Source organism: Neomonachus schauinslandi, chromosome 15 (genome assembly GCF_002201575.2).
Source record: "Neomonachus schauinslandi chromosome 15, ASM220157v2, whole genome shotgun sequence".
NCBI classification, from domain to species: domain Eukaryota; kingdom Metazoa; phylum Chordata; class Mammalia; order Carnivora; family Phocidae; genus Neomonachus; species Neomonachus schauinslandi.
The window spans coordinates 28,186,053-28,202,977 of record NC_058417.1 but is presented as its reverse complement, the minus strand read 5'-3'; the positions used below and the strand labels follow the sequence as shown (position 1 = coordinate 28,202,977).

Below are 16,925 nucleotides of genomic sequence, written 5' to 3'. Positions count from 1 at the left end.
TGTTGATTAAACTGGACCAAGGCTTTCTTACCACAATGACTGTGAGATAGAGCTCCTTTCAGAGACGTTAAGGTGTGAAAAAAATGTATGTCTTCCGATCAACAAAACACAATAGGATATACTCAAACTGGGAGCTCTTCTTAGTAAAGCCGTGGGAGTCCGAGGCATTCCCGCCCGAGCAAGTGCCCAACACCCTTCCATGGGGCATCCCTTCCTGCCAGCGGCCAGGAAGGTGTGGCTTGTGCTGTGGCATCTGCTGCCTTCTCCGTTCAGACCCCTAGCCCAAGGAGTTGGATCATCTTTGAGTTTCTGTGATCTGTGCGCTGGGCTCCAGGCCTCATCAGCCGCTGGGCCTCCTGAGTCCCCAGCCACGGTGGTGAGGCCCTTCAGGCACCTGCTGAGATGGGCCTCCTGAGAGCTCCCAAAATATGCCCCCGGCCAGGAACCAGCTCAGCCCAAGGTCCAGGCAGAAGGGGTGAAGCGGGCATAGCACCCAGGGAACCCAACACACAGTCTCAAGGCCTGGCTGGCCTCTCACCTCCTCAGCCAGACTAGAGACTCCTGACACTGCCCTCAGCTTCTCGCATTGGCAGAGCCTGGCATCCTGGGCCTCTAGATACTCTGGGCGAGGAGAGTGCCGTCTCCTATCCTGAGACCAAAGCCCTTGCTTCTTGCTTCTTCCCTCTAAAGTGGTCACACCGGGCGGCATTTGATCCTTTGCTAGGGTGGGGATGGCCTGACTTGTCCCCACAAGTCACCTGGGTCACCCCATCCGTGGTGCATATCTGTCCTGGAATCGCCACCATCACCCGTCACCTGTCCACGTCATCACCGCAATCATCATCAGCCATAGTTTGGTTGATGAACTCAGCGCAGAACAACGTTTGTTAAAAGTTCATTAATGAAATAAAGGTTTAGTGCTGTAAATTTTTGTTGTCGAAAGAGCAGAAAAATGTCTAACACTTGGACAGGTTTTTCGAAGTGAGACTATACACCATTAAAGCTTTTCAGTCCATTCTCACAAGTATTTCCCAAGCACCTGCTAAGGGCCAGGCACTGTTCTAGGCGCTGAGGAAGCCTCAGAGCATCTCAGGGAGCTGATGTTCTAGTGAGACAGCAGATAACGCTGGTCTGTAAATGACTTGGAAACTGTGAAACTAATTTTTAAATATCCCTTAAGATTTTCTCCATACTTTGGGGAGGTCTCGTCAAAGGGAGGCTGGCGAGCGTATAGTTACACAGTTATGTTTGCTTGATCTCTCTTGATGTGGCTGCATCCATCCTTGGGAGGAAACCTATAGCTGTTTTGGCTTTAGCTTTCACAGCCTTTGACAGAGTCATAGAATAATCAGCCCACTTGGGAATTCCTTAAAAAAGAATGTAGGAGAGAAGAGGAGGGGGCCTCCTCAGACCAGCTCTCCCTGCCTTCGAGCTAGACAAAACGAAAATCAGCAAAGACCCTTGGAAAGGTCTTTTTGCAGCCCTTCAGACTTTGTTCTGCTCTCTCGTGCCCTAGGCTCTCTGGTTTTTCTTCATGAAAGTGGACTTAATAAAAGCAAATGTGATTATTATTGATATATTTTAGTCCTTTTGGCCTACTCTGCCCTCAGCCCATAGTCCTCCTACCTCTAAACTGTCTTGACCCGGCTGGGCACACACTACTGAACATGCTTGATACCACTGGTAGAGAAATACCTCACTGCTGAGGCCTTGAAGGAAAGCTTCACCCTGCAGGCCCGGAAATAGTGGGACTCTGTAGACCAGCTGAAGAAAGCCTGAGGCATTCTTACCAGTGCTCCTACTGAGAAGTCCCTGTGAAGTCTTGACCCAGTGTTTCCTGACACTAAACCCCTCTGAAATGAAAGCAAATTAAAAAAAAAAAAAAAAATCAGCATCTAGAAGAGATGAGGATCTGTGATCTGCTGGTATGCACTAACAGATCAAAAGGAGATGGGCTGATTGTAGAGCTGCATGTCTAGACTCATTTGTAATTTCAACGGGGATTTGTCTTTCCCCAAAGTACCTGTTGAGGTCATTCCCAAGGAGGTCTCCGTTTGTTCAGCTGTTTCCTGGTGGACAGAGGAAACTCAAAATTCAGCTCTTCAGTTTCCTTCTAGGACAACACAGTGCACCAGAACTTTCTGTGGTGGTAGAAGGAGCCTCTGTCTGCGCTGCCCAAGATGGTAGCCACTAGCTAATGTGGCTACTGAGCATTTAAGATGTGGCTCATACTACTGAGGAACTGGGGTTTTCATCGTAGTTTAGACTTAAATTTAAATTGGACAGCATAGGCCTAAAGATGCTCCTACGGCTCAGAATGACTCTGGGGTCCGAGCATCTGGGTAGACTTGGCCTTCCCATCCCAGCCTGGGAGGGGCTCTGGGGGCACTAGGTGTTGCATCTGGATACATCCTTCATGGAGCCAACATGGCGCCCCGGGCAGTGCTCTGCATACCACGTGGCATATATGTCACACTCTGGCAGGTCCCTGGATAAACAGCCCTTGTCTCTTGTCCTTTCAAGTCGGGGGCCTGGTGGGAACAATTTTCCATGACTGAGTAGCTGAGTCACGGAGCCCGGGAGCGGATGAGTCATGCGCCCACCTAGAATGCAGACATTTTTCAGGGTTAGAGCCAGCATCTCCTAGAGTTGGAGCAAAGATCGAGAACCACGATTCTGAGAACTCTGCCAGCAACCCCAAAAGGGGGCCCTGAAATGATCTGACTGGCAAATTCGAGTAGTTGTTGATTTCTGAGTTCCTTTTTTTTTTTTTCCACAACGGAAAGCCTATCTGCCAGAAAGGTGGTCAGCCAGGCAGCAGGCTTGGTTTTTCCTTTAGTGACAAGAGATAATTACTGTGGGATTGATCAGGCGTCCAGAGTACTGGAGCACATAAATTGGGCAGTGGCCAGTGCGGGCGGGGCCCAGCTGCTAATGGAAGCGGCGGCTGGGTCATCTCGCTGTAATATGGCTTGATGGAGCATTCACATCGGTCTGCTGTAATGTGCTATTGATATGCAGCCAGCCAATTTCCCTGTGTGGCTGGGGCTGGGAGCAGTTCGAGCAGAGCTGGGCTGCACAGCAGTAAATGAAGAGGAAAATTGAAGTAATGTTGTATTATAAATTTATGATTTCATCTGCCTGACCCAGAGGATGTTCGTGATGGGGGCTGGAGATCAGATACCCCACTCCAGCAGATGCCAAATTCTCATCTTTGTTGTGCAGGAGACAATATCGACATGTCCAGGAAGATTGGGGTGAGGCCCCAAATTGGGGTGAACTCGACCATGCTTGTCTTCCTTCTTGTTGAAGACTGTCACATGTGCCAGGAAGAAAGTGGCCGGAGTCAGGGAGGGGCTGGGCGTCCCACCCCCTCTCCACCCCACCCGCCCCGAGGGAGGCTTGAAGGTGACACATGGGCCTACACATCTGCTGTCAGATTAAAATATTCCAGACCCCTAGTGCTGAAGTTAGAAGCAAAGGAGTCATTTTTCACCAGGAAAGGCCCTAGGCAGCGGTGATTTGGCTGTTTGCATATAATCCGTTTATCAATAGTGTTGAAATAATGGTTTAAGAAATCTAGTCATGAAAGATCTGATTTGAGAGCGGGTGATTAATTCAGAAGAGAACTGAGCTGGCCAGCCATGAAATAAATACCAGGGAAGAAGCCAGTGTGCGTGAGTCCACTTAAGACGTCTTGGGCTTGCCCCATTCCTCTCCGTCCGTCTGTCCCTTTCTTTCCCCACCGGGGGGCCAGAGCTGAGCATCACCCTTGGATAGCCTGTTCCTCGGCAGTCAGAGCAAAGCCGTGCGGTCATCCTGCTTGTGTGGGCAGGGAGACCCCGAGCACTGGGAGATCAGCGCACCTGGAAGGAGCAGGCGCAGGCCCCTTTTGACGTGGAAACGGGTCAGTCGGCCAGTGAGTTGTGACTGCACGTTTAGAAAGGCTCTGGCTAAACGGGAAGGGAAGGGAGCCACGGGGAGTCTCAGTCGAGAATGCTGTAAGGGACCCACAGAGCTTTGTACAGATGGCAAGACTCAAGCTGTCAGAGGACGAGGAAGACCCCCCGCAAAGGTCATGGCCTAGGGACAGAGGCAAGCCTGGACCCCAAGTCTCCTGACACCCACAAGAGCAAGCCTCTCTTCTCGGTCCGATGACAGATCCACTGGTCAAGCGGAGGCTATGACACAAACATGCATGGGCAGGTGAGGAAAGGTGGGTCCCATCTCTGGGCCTCTAAGGCATATAAGCTCTATGAACAGGCAGCAGGAAGACCTGCCAACGCGAACGCACAATGCCCGAGGGCACCCGAGATGGAACTGCGTGAATGATCCTTTTCCTTTAGCCCTCACCGCAGGTCAGAAAATGCTTGCGGCGTACCCACGTGCACTTGGGACGCGGGTGACGAGACCCCAGAGCCTGTATTTGGGGGGGTGTCCGTGGCTGTCTCGAGCTGCTGCCCTTGTGGCTAGAGCGCAGGAAGACTCTGACAGACCTCACCCATCAAAGCCACTCTCTACCAGCATCTTGGTGGCAAGCCACGGAAACAGCTCTGGCTGCGGCAAGCCAAAAAGGAGATGATTGGAAGGGGCTCGTCAGCTCACAGAGTTGCCAAGAAGGCTGGAGAATAGGCAGTAACTGGGGAGGTGGGTGGTCAGCCACAGCCATGACCCAGGGACAACCTAGGAATGACCTGGTTTAAGGGGGTCCCCTGTTGCCACCGCTGTGTGCTGGGCTCATGCTAAAGGCACCAGAATAAATTCTGAATCACTGTCTCCTCCTCTGCCCCATTAGCCTCAGCAGTGGATCCAAGGAGGACTTCCCTGGGCCAAACCCAGGTTCACAACTTGCTTTCCCGCTGCCTGGCTCAGAGAGAGCAGGAGGGGGCCCTCTTCTGCTTCCAGGATGGGAGGCAGGCCTCTCTCTAAGACTCAAACTCAGAGAAGGGGTTCAGGGACTGGGAAGCCAAGAAACAACCACAAATATCCACCTCGGAGATCAAAGCAAAAGTCCAGCTGTTGGTGGTGGTTGGCTGGTTGGTGATGGTGGTGGCGGGAGGTTGGCCGTGGAGGTATGTGAAGAGCATGAATGTACTGGGACTCCTACACACCAAGTGGACAGAGGCAACGTGAGCCTGGTGGGATGGGAGCAGAGGGGACCCGTGGGTCCCCTGGGGCTGGCAGAATCGGTCCAAGAGAGCTACACACCGGCCTTCTCTGTCACCTGAGCCAAGAGGCAGGGACATAAATGGTGAAGTAGCCTGAGTGAGCACAATGCAGGGTTGAGAGCCAAGGGACTGCTCACTGGGGGTTTCATACTAGATCACAGAGGGCCACACCAGGAGCAGAACATGCCAGAGTTTCCTCATGCCCAGCCCAGCAGTCATTTCCATAGGCAGCCCATGGTTAACAGATCACCCCCTGGGTTATCTGTTGAGATAATGTGGGAAATGCGCTCGCTGTGAAGCGCCCATTAGTTACAATGTGTGGCGTGAGGCTTCTGGGTTTGGGCCATGCTTCCTGGAGCACATTTTAACCCAACCAGTCCCTCATGGTCAGGGGGCGGGGGTGGGTGCTGGGGGGGCGCTTGGGAAGATGCTGGCACCCTGTGGAGTACCTGCGCTTGGACACAGGCCCCCCGGGACCCTGCCTCCCCTGGGCCAGGGCTCATTAAGCACAGTGGTTTTCTAGAAGCGTAAGGTCAGCCCTGAGTTTTGCCCCACAACTCTGAGCCCTGAGTGCTCCCGCTTTGTCTGGTGCGGGCACCTCTGTCTGCTGCCTCGGGAGGAGGCATTACAAGGACTTTAATCTCCTACTGTCAATAGCTTTAAGGTAAAGTACATTCAGAGTAAGCTCTCCAAATGTCAGAGCCAGGCACAGGCCCTCTGTTTGGTGCTAACGCGTGGCATTTACTCTGCAGGTTCTAGAAAGTGCGTGGGCTTTGGGGGTCTCTCTGCCCAAATATAGGTTAATTACCAGCAGGCTGACAGCAGTGCCCCCAGCCACAGGAGAGAGGGGACCCGAGCCCTGGGTAAAGACCCTCACGGGAGACGAATCATTTTGTGCGGGAAAATAACCCAGGCTGTCCTCACTTCTGCCCTCCCTGGGATTTCACCCCAGGGCTGAGGCAGCAGCTGTACTAACGCCCCTGTGATCTTTCTCTCTGTGTTCAAGGCTACCCCAACTTCGTGGCAACCTATGGCCGCGGCTACCCTGGATTTGCTCCTAGCTATGGCTATCAGTTCCCAGGTGAGTGTCTTTGTCTCCCGGGGCTTTGGAAGCACGGGAGATGGGCTGCATTGGAGGGGAGGCGGGAGGATCCCTAAAGAGAACACAGCTCGTACACATATGCATTCAGGAAATGACCTGTAGGTGCTGAAGTTCAAATCCACTGAACTCCGGGGGCAGGATGCAGCTCAGTGTCTGATTAACCGAAGTACCGCCTCGGTACCGGGTATTTGAGAGTGGCAGCCTTCGGGGGAAGGGAAAGAGCTGAGTCAGGAGCCCTCCCTCTGCCCACCCTCCTTTGTCTGGAGCCTGTTACAGGTTCTCTCACTGGACTGGACTCCTACCCTCTGCTTCCCTCATCCCCCGTCTCCCTCCCACCTACCTACCTTCCTGCCTTCCTCCCTCCCCTCCTCCAGCTCTGCCTGGCAGCCCTGGCTTCGACGCCCTTCTGTGTGTAACTGTGGTGTGCTGTTGGGGTTTGGGTTTACTGTCTTGGGTCGGGGGGTGTAGATTCACCCTCCCCTGCGTGTAGGCGTCAGAGACTCGAGACAGAGCCCACAACAATGCCTGCTTTTGTGCCCAGGCTGCCACAGCTCCCACGTAGCTGGGGGGCCTGGGACCCCCACCTGAGGCGGCAGCAAGGGCAGGCATGGTCTTACAGGGGTGGGGGGAAGGGTACTGAAGGAAGCAATGTTGTTGGGGCTTTATTTGTCCCCTGAAGGGGTGAGCCAGCCTTTCCCAAACATGGAGTATAGACAAGAATATATCGGGGTGCAGGGGTGCTTGGGGGTGTGTGTGTACAGAGGACAGTTGGAGTTTCTAGAAAAGGCATTAGGAATGGAGTTTTGTCCTCTTGGGTTCTCTGCTGAGGAAGGAGGCTCCCTCGGAAGCTGGGCTTCCAGGAGAGTTTCATTCCTGGTTGGTCATCCTGCCTGGACCCAGAGGCCTTGGAGGCCCAGGGGGCATAGGCATGGCCCTTAGAGGATCCTGTCCTAAAGCCAGGGAGGAGGGCCAGGGAGAGGTGTGTGAGGGGCTCACCCAGCATTTGCACACCTCCAACTGAGTGTTGGGGTGGGGTAAGGGTGACTCAGAGGAGGCCAGGAAGCGTTTGGGGCACTTAGAGCCATGCCCGGTGGGGGACAGATCCTCCATCAGCAACGGAAGCCCCAGGCTCTTGCCCATGGCCACAGCAGGTCACCCAATATCTCGGGGCCTCATCTCTGTCTTCTGTAAACAGGGGGTTTGGGCAGGATAGTCCCTGGGGTCTGTGCACCCTTCCGATTGTGGGGGTGAGGGGTAGGGAAGGCAGGTACAGTAGCAGCCATTCCAGATGGGGGAGTGTGAGTGGGGGAGACTCCCCCATGAGCGTGTCCCCTGGGGCCAGCGTCTGCACTGGGAGGGGAGCTCTTGAAGCAGGACAGTGGGCGCTACGACCAGAGAAGTCTGCCCCTCCATTAGGTTTTCCCATGTACAGATGGGGACCCCGAGGCCTAGAGAGGTAGAAAACCCTGTTCCAGGGCTCATTCGCAGCAAGGAGCAGGGCTACAATTTAGACCCAGGTGGTCTGGCTCTTAACTCCCACTTTCCTCTCTCTAGCGTCCGTCTGTCCAGGACGATCCCACTAAACACACATAGCTACTATAATTTAGATTTAAATGAAAATGAAGTAAAATAAAAATTCCAGTTTCTCCATCACACTAGCCACGCTTCACTTTGCAGCCACACGTGGCTAGTGGCTACTGTTAGCACAGCCTGTAGAACATTTCTACAAAAGTTCTGTTGGATGGCACCATTCTGGAGCATAAAGAGGTGGGCGGTGCATGGTCCACACACATACATGCATGCATACATACTGTCCCTCCCAGGGAGGCCTGGCATGTCATCGTCCCTATTCATTTCTTGCCCATCCTCCTCAGCCCAGAAGCTGGTGGTAGTTTTAGCCTTTCGTCTCCTTCCCTCCCCTGGCTTCCTCACCAGGGTACAGGAAGACATATAAGCTCCCGTCCTGGCTCGCTGAGAGCACCATGCCGCTCTGCACACCTGGTGTGGCTTCCTTCCCTTCACAATCTGGTTGCCATTGTCCCCTCGGTGCAGTACTAATCCCAGGCAGGGAGAGTTGGGGGATCCTAACATGGAATAATTTGGGGGGTGACAAAATGGATTCATGCTAAGGGCTCTGTCTCAGGGATCTGTGTTTTAGGATCTGTCCTCAGCAGACATGTATGCAAGACAGAGATGCAAGAGTGACCAACCAAGGCTGGGTAGGATGAGATAGTCTCCCTGCTGTGCCCAGCCCTTCACCTTCAGCCAAGGCTTTGGGAACAGAGCAGGGGTGTGAGGGACCTGGCGTGGGCTAGGAGTGACCATGTCCAGGGCCTGTTTGTCACGGTCACTAGCTCCTGCAGCTCAATGCAGTCAGTTGGATTTGATTAGGGCAGGAATGGGGCGTTAAAATGTCTGGACAGGGGCTCCCTGACCCGTGAGACGTGGCTGTTCTCTCCTCTCCCAGCCATCAGATTCTCCATTCCCCATCCTTCCAGTTCTCACCTTGGAGGTCTCTTGTATGTCCTCACCGATGGCCACAAAGAGGCTGTCAGCGGCCACAAGAGTGAGGCCACGTGCCGTTAGGGAGGGTCAGTGTGTGGAGTAGCCCCAGGCTGGGAAGGGGGTGGCCCGGTGGCTGGACCTGGCTGCCACTCTGTCTGCTATCCCCAAGCAGTCCCCCATGGTGTTCCAGTCAAGAGCTCATGACGTGGTGGCTCCCTTCAAAAACCAAACTTGACCCTGCCTGGAGCCTCCAACCCGGGCCAGGGTCTCTGAGTCAGGGGAGCTTTGGAACATTCTGACATCCATCTCTTGCCCCGTGCCAATAAGGAGTGTTTTGGAGGGTCTGGTGAGGAGGAGGTTGGGGTGCAGAGGGATGGCCCAGGAAAGGGTGGCCCACATCTGCCCTCTGCTCTCCCTGTCCGGTTCACTTCTCCCCCGCACCCTGGGGTCCTTTGAGCCGGTGACATGCGCACAGCTGTCCCCACCAGACTGCCCTGAGGTTTTGCTTTGTGATCTTTCTTTTCCGTGTCCTCACCGTGTACCACTTCACCTACGTCCCACCTCCAGTCTCTCACAGTGTGTGTGGACGCCACACCCCTCCCAGCCCCTCTCTGGACCCATCCTAGTGGGGCAGTGTGAGCACTAACCAGGACGCCCAGGCCCCCAAGAGCTGCTAAGGTTCTTCATCCTGTGGGTGTTCACTCACAGCCCACATCCCCGGGGTCCCCTGTCAGGACACAGGGCCTGGCGTTTCCCCTGCGCAGGCCCTCTCTGTGAATACCCACGTCCTCTCCTGGGCCGCACAGCTGAGGCGAACCAGTTCCTGCCTCCACCCACCTTTAGGGTTTGATGCGATTAAATGAGATGCTCCGATGAAGAGGGCTCGACATCTATGGATAATTGTTAGAGTGAGGAGTGGTTCTTTTCTAGAAAGATTGAGGGACGACCCGCCACTATGGAAGTGGCTCCTTCTTCCCAGGCCCAGGTGTCCACTGCGTGCACCCCCACCCTGACCCCCCCCAGGATCAATACTGGGGCTCAAATAATTACGATCCTCATTGGTGGCCTCCCCTGTTTCCTCTCTTTCCCCCCCCTCCGGACTCATTTCAGTTTAATCTGTTAATTTCTGTTCTTATTTCACTTTGCAGACTATTTGCCGATTTCACAAGACATAATTTTTATCAACTAGCTCTTAAGAGAGGCATAACACACTGGGGTTTGCTACCATTACTAGAGAGAGGACACAGTCCCGGTCGGGGCCACCCCAGCTGCTCTCAGTGTCCACTGAGCCTGTCCTAGCTGCCTGTTTGAACGAATGTTCTTTTTCTCATTTTTAATTCTTGGAAAAGACTCATGTCCTCATTGCTTCACTCAGTTTAAAAAAAATTTATTTTTCCTTCTACAGTCCCCTCCCATTTTGCTTCTTGTACACACTGTGAACGTCCCCCCCCCCGCCCCACCCCCACCTGGAATGTAACGGGGCCAGAGGGAAACTTCTCACAAACTTTGTAGAGCCTCCTCAGGGGAATCCAGGAAACAGACATCAGATTATTTTAAATAGCGACCAAATAGGCTTCTTGGGGCATTTCATGGGGTGAGCTTTTAGTGCTGGTGGCGGCCCACAGGCGTTGGGGATGTGTGACTTTGAGCACCCATGTCCTGTGGTGGACATTACCAACAGTGAACGAACACACACACACACACACACACACACACCCTGTTCTGTACATACTAATGTGAAAAACGTCATCTGGAAGAAAAACTGTATCTGGAAAACCATCATGATCTGGTTATGTTTGTGTTTGGGGGCCAGGCCCTCCGTGGCCGTTAACCATAATAATAAGCACACGTGACTTGGAGAAGGGCTGGTGTCCTTACTAGGGCACTGCTACATCTCAGTTACCATGGCCACAGACCCACGCTAGCCCCTCCTTCCCCAGCACCCCGTCCACACTGGCCTTGCAGTCACTGCTGGGATCAGGGCCTCTGGGCCTGCCAGGGTAACAGGGGACGGAACACACGGGGCCGGTCCAGATCGGGCTGGCACCCCCGATGATCAGTCACTCCGAGAAGGGCTTGCTTTTCCCGTGGTCCCGACCCCCTCCACTCCCCTGTTTGAAATAGCCCCACGGGCTTGCATTCGTGAAGTACAGCTCAGCAGCGCCTTCGAGAGTCACCCCCTTGTTTACGTTCATAGTTTGTGAGAAGTGACCCGCGTGCTTCCACTGGATGCATTTGATGTGAGCAAATCCATCTGTTCGAATGTCACTGTCCTTGAGACCCAACCAGTGTGGTTTTGCTCATCTCATTAAAGATGCTTGATGTAATCATTGGTTAGTTTCCTGTTATTTTCCTGCAGGCTTTTTCATGAGTGCTATTTTTTTGAACAATTCTGTATGGCTACCCCCCCCACCCCCACTTTATTTTGTTCTGCTATGAATTGCTTTGCTTTGGTGAACTTGTCTTAGTATGCTCGCCTCACCCACGTTTTAACCATTGTGAATTTTCTTCATCTCTGTAAATAGTTCATCTGTGCTGCTCCCTAATGACGTTTTATTTCTTTCCCCCCTGTAAGCGACTGAGGTAGAAAAATAAATTGTTTACCACGGACATGCTGTGTGCTGCCGTCTCTTAGCCTGACAGTGTCCTGTTCTCGCTCCGGGGGAGGTGAATGCTAGACTAAATAACTGGTCCCCATAACAGCCTAGTGCAGTCTGTGAAAGCATGCGGACTCCCCCTGGCTTCTGCCTGTCCCCAGCCCTCCCTGCTGCCTCGCATCCCCCGCACTTGCTCGGGGTGGTCCTGTCCTTGAGCAGAGGGGCAGAGCATCTGCATGCGGCAGCTGCGTGGCCCGCCCCCATGCCCCTTGTCTGCCATCACTCTTGCCCCCCTGGGGAAGATGCCACTGGAACATCTGGAGCCCCTCTCACATCTGTGCACCAGGTGTGCGTGAGCTCATGCACATGCTCGTGCACGCTGGCTGATGTGCGGTTTGCCCGTGGTTTGCCTCACTGACTCCCCTGAACGGTGCAGGTTGGGGGAGGCTCCGACGTGAAGCTAGAAGGACCTCATTCCCAGGTCCCCCACTTGGCCATGTAGTACCATGTGACCTGGAGGGAATGATGTAGCCCTTTCAGCCCTGGGAATAATAAGAGTGCCTAGGTAGGTTGTTAGAATTAAGTAGGATAATGGGCACGTGTCAGCGTGCCTTGTAAATTGGTAAATGCTGTGCAGCTAGAAGTTTTAGAAATTGCGTTCTTATTATGCCGCTCTCCAGAGTGGTTGTCTCTTCCTCGTCAACCTCAGTGGAGCTGCCTGTTGGTGGCTCTGCTTATCAGTGAAAGAAATGCTATAGGATCCGCCAAGTGAAGCCAGAGAAGTGCCGGGACTTCTTTCCCACCCTCATGCCCCACCCTGCTCCTCCATCCCTCCCCATTTACTCATGATCAGGCACTTGATTAGGTACCAGCTCTCTGGACATGAATGAGACTCCCTCCTTCAAGATGCTCATAGTCCAGCTGGGGGATAGAGAACCACTCATCAGACCCACTGACCATCATGAGACAGGTGCTTAGCTAGAAAGAGGTGATCGCTCTTTGCTACGAGGGGACAATGGTGGCTGCTTGTCCAGCTTAGGGTGCTGTCAGGAATGGCCCCTTAGAGAAGGTGACATCAGAGCTGGGTCTTGCAAAGTCAAATGAAATCAGCTATGTAAAGAAGGAAAGGAAATATATCCCAGGCAGAGAAAGAAAGAACACACAAAAGTAAGAAAACACAAAGTAGTGATGACCTAAACAAAATAAGAATTTGTTTCTCTCATGTAAAAGAAGCCTTTGGTTTTGGTTTCACAGTATTAGAGGTCTGGGTTTCTTTTATCTTCATGTTCTTATTTTCTTCAACATAAGACTCTACCTCATAAGGGGCGCCTGGGTGGCTCAGTTGGTTAAGCGACTGCCTTCAGCTCAGGTCATGATCCTAGGGTCCTGGGATCGAGTCCCGCATCGGGCTCCTGGCTCAGCAGGAAGCCTGCTTCTCCCTCTCCCACTCCCCCTGCTTGTGTCCCCTCTCTTGCTGTGTCTCTCTGTGTCACATAAATAAATAAAATCTTTAAAAAAAAAAAAAAAAGACTCTACCTCATAGTCTAAGAAGTCTGCCCAAGCTCCAGCCATTACATACTCATCCCAGAAGAGCACATCTTTTCCCTTTAATACTACTTCTCAGAAGTCAAGTGTGGCACTCTGCTTACATCCCATTGATCAGACTTTAGTCACATGACCAGTTTTAGCTGCAAGGGATTCTCAGAAATATCTTTATTTCAGGTAACCACATACCAGCTAAAAACAGGGGATTCTGTACTAAGGAAGAAAACTGGAGTATATACGGGATAATAATAAAAGTAGAATAATACAGGATACTTAGCAATCTGCCACAAACCTGAGAGAGGAAGCTGCACAAGTCTCACGGATTACGCAGACTTCAGAGTATGGGCAGCTTGCAGGAGCGGTTTGGGGTGGAGGTGAGGGTGTGGGGGGCCAAGGCTAAAGAGGGCGGCAGGGCTGAGTCATGGTGGGCTTGTAAGTCAGATTCAGGAATCGAGATTTGATCCCGAAAGCAAGAGGAAAGCCCTTAGGGGATTTTAAATAGAGGAGTAATGTGATTTGATTGCCGAAGTGAGTCAGAGAGGTGGGGGGCCAGTGGAGAAACCACAGGGGGACCTCTGTTTCCTTCCTCCTGCACCTTCACTTCCTCTCCTCTCCCCTCCCCTCTGCCTCACTCTCTCTTGGCTCCATTCCTCTCCCTGCCTCAGGCTGGCCGGTGGCCCTGCAGGGGTGCTTCAGGTGCACTGGGGACCAACCAGGTTGGTGTCCCATAGCTCAGTGCTCCCACCCCCCTCCTAGGACGGGTGGTGAGAGAGCAGCCAGGCAATGCACCTTCTAGGTGGGGACACCCTGAGGCTCTGGTTCTGGAAGTTCCAGTTTGTGCTTCTACCTTTCCAGCGATAGAAAACAGGTTTCATCTCGAGTGTGGATATTGACTGATGGCTACTGGCCGCCTGGAGAACTGGCTTCCGAGCGATTTTGAGGCCACGTCCTCACTCAGCAGAAAGAGGGGCTGTGATTGGTTAGCAATGCCTGCAGGGTTGTTGGATCTGGGACTCATGCCCACTCGCCACAGATTTCGCCTTCCTTATTTGGCTAATGATGGATCTTCGGTGCCGGGGGATTTTCGGTCACTCTAGAAGATGGCCATTCTGTTTCACACAGAGGGAGGTGGGTGTGGTCTGAGGAGAGGTGCAGGAGCTCAGGGACACCCCGTCCCCTCTGGAGGAGAAGGCTCGGTAGGGGCTGCTGCAAGGTCAGCTCCAGTCAGGTCCAGCTGGTCTGAGCAAACACACAGGCTTAGTGGTCGGTCTTGTCCTGAAGGCCGTGGCTTGAATGTGGAAAGCAGGGTGCAGAGAGCCCAGGGTCTTGGGGAAGGAGTTTGCCATAAACCAGATGACTGGGGAGAGCAGCCTTGGCCATGGGGAATGGGCTGCTTCCTGAACCAGCTCACACCCAACCTTGTTGGTTCGGTCCGGCTTATGATATCTTGTGAGGTGTTCAGAGACGCCATCGGCTGCCACCCCACAGGCCTAGGATCTTGCCTGGATGGGTCACCTGGACCACTGCGGGAAACAACTCCAGAGCCCAGGATTCTTCCTGCCCCCGACCTTTTCCGATCTTGAACTGCTAAGACGAGGTGGTTGGCTTCCCAGCCATGGAACCTCAGGCCCATGTGCCCTGGGCGCCCGTGGCAGGTGTTTCGGTTCTATAAACACTCCCGTGTAAAGAAGGCCCCTCGTGATGAGGCAGCCCCCTGCACCCCGATGCGCACAGCCCTGCAGCGCTCACGCTTGTCTGCAGGCATTACGCCCTTCACAGATAGGATGGGGCAGATTTTAAATCACAAGCTAGCTCCTCCTGTGGCCAGCCCATTCCCGCCCCTCCCCCGCCCCCCAGGTGTTCTGGGGGCTTATCCTCTGTTTGCATGTGAAAGGCAAACTCAGTCTGGGAAGCGGTCTGCAGTTCTGGAAGAAGACCAGAGGGGAGATGCCGTCCTAGCCCCGAATCCTGGCTGACGGCCGTGGGGGGCCACCGTGGGGGGCCGTGCGTGGGCCTCACCACCGCGCCCTCCCTCCGCTTGGGGACCCAGGAGCTGATGCTATTCCCAGATGAAAGCAGAGCGCAGGGCCTAATAGGCACTTAATAAATGTTTGCGGAAATGAATTGGAGCGATCTGAATTGACATGAATTGCGGGTTTCACTTTCGATCAGCTTTCCGTGCCTCTTGAAGCTCCTCTGCATAAATAACGGGAAATGTAACTAAAGGAGCGCTCAGCTCCCCACGCGAAAGCCCGGAGCACTGTGCTCTCCCAGGGCGAAGTCCAGAGACCCAGTGCTTGCCCCCAGCTTGCTGGGAGAGTTAAGGCCTCCTCTGGGCCTCTGTGTCCCCATCTGTCAAATGGGGCTATCGATCCTTGCCCTGCTCCCTTTCCTCACATTAAGAGGGGCACTGGGATCAGGCATGATCTAGTGCTTGGGGAAAGGGAGGGTCGTGTCTGAGGAGGAGCCAGGCAATGCACCTTCTAGGTGGGGACACCCTGAGGCTGGGGCAGGGGTAGGGGCAGGGCCAGCATGAGGGAGGCTGCGGGCCTGGCTTCCTCCCTCCTTCTCCTGGGGGCTGAGTGCCACGCCCACCGACCCCATTTCCTCCTGCACTGCCACCCTTGCTCCGCTCCCACTTCCCGGGGTACCTGTACCCCCAGGCTCACAGAGTCCTGCTCGGCCTGCCAGCTCAAACGGAATCACCTTGCTTCAAGCCCTTCAGGTTTCATTTCCATCAGCAAAAGCACGTGAAAGCCAGCCACTCACACCACAAAACAAACACAAAATATTGAGTGTGAAATTATAGGCAGGCGGCAGTGGCAGGCCTGGGGGATGGGCAGTTCATGCTGTCCACAGCAGCCAAGGACAAACCAGAAGGCAAAGGTGCAGCCCCCAAGCCCTCCTCCTCTCCAGGCTGAAAAGAGGGAGCCGGGTCCTGCCCAGAGACGCCCCAGAGTTCAGGTCAGCTCGGATCCCCTGCCCCTGAGAGATCCCAACCAGTGGGGTCACTCCCTCTCCTCCCTCTCCTCCCTGCGCCTTCAGTTTTGAGGACGGGGGCATGGGCACATGTTCTGCAATGTGCTGGAAAGGGTCATCAGGGCCAGCCCCGGGGCTGGATCCTCTGCGGGCATAGGGATGCTGAGCAAGCAGGTGAGCAATCGAGGAGGTCAGAGCCTGGAGGACGTCCCACATGTGGCCAGATGTGCAGAGTGAGCATGGGGAAGGGAGTTGGGACTTTGCTTGGAAGGCTCTCAGGAAGGGGTGGTACCTGAACTGGGTTTTGAAGTGCGAATAGAATTTGATTAGGCAGCTGGTGAGGGAAGGATATTCCGTATCCAGGGACCAGCAGGTTAAAGGCACGAAAGCGTCATATGTCCATATGTCTTCCTCCCTTGCATTCCTGCCTCTGTTCATTGTGACACCCCCCACCCCCTGCCCCTGCCCCCGGGCAGATGCTGTGCCTTTACCTGGGCCAGGACAACTGGAGAACAGACTGTCATGGGGAAGCCAGGGAATGAATTTGTGGGCCAGGGATGCTGTCCCCACTTCTCCTAGGAGGCTGTTCCCGGTCAAGGCCTTTGTGGATACCACTGAGCCAGCCTCGCGCGCCCTGGATGCTAGCTGCCGGGACTGGCTTCTTTGAAGGAGAGCCTTGCCCAAAAGCACTCGCTTGTCGGGGAGAGGAGAGCACAGCCTGCTGATGCCCCATGGAGGCCCTGCTGCCCTGCCCTGAGCCTGAGTGGGTGTTCAGCTGGCCCCAGGGCACTCCTGGTGTTTCAGGGGAGGGTGTAGGGCCAGTGCTGCAGCTGTCTTAGCAGTCCGTGTTTAGGATCTCTCCAGGCTTTCTTCATCTGGTCTCTGGTACCAGCCTTGAGCAAGCTAGGATTCGGGTAAGGCTAGGAGCAGGAAGAGGCACCTTCTTCCCCCCACCCCCTTGCACCCACCCACCCACCCTCCTCCACCTCTCCATCCTTTACGCATCTAGCGTAAAGTTACTAAAACACC

At 54.0% G+C, this 16,925-nt stretch overlaps 1 protein-coding gene across 3 annotated transcripts in view; it reads left to right on the top strand.

The window, feature by feature from the left end:
- MSI2 (musashi RNA binding protein 2) overlaps positions 1–16,925 on the top strand; it is a 382,163-nt gene that overhangs the window by 329,324 nt on the left and 35,914 nt on the right. For 2 of the 3 annotated variants that reach the window (XM_021704471.2, XM_021704472.2), the window contains exon 10: positions 6,175–6,249. In XM_021704471.2, the coding sequence (XP_021560146.1) occupies positions 6,175–6,249 (75 nt within the window). Of the gene's footprint in view, positions 1–6,174; positions 6,250–9,923; positions 10,354–16,925 lie in introns of those variants that run through there. The other variant, XM_044921800.1, reaches the window with a different exon arrangement.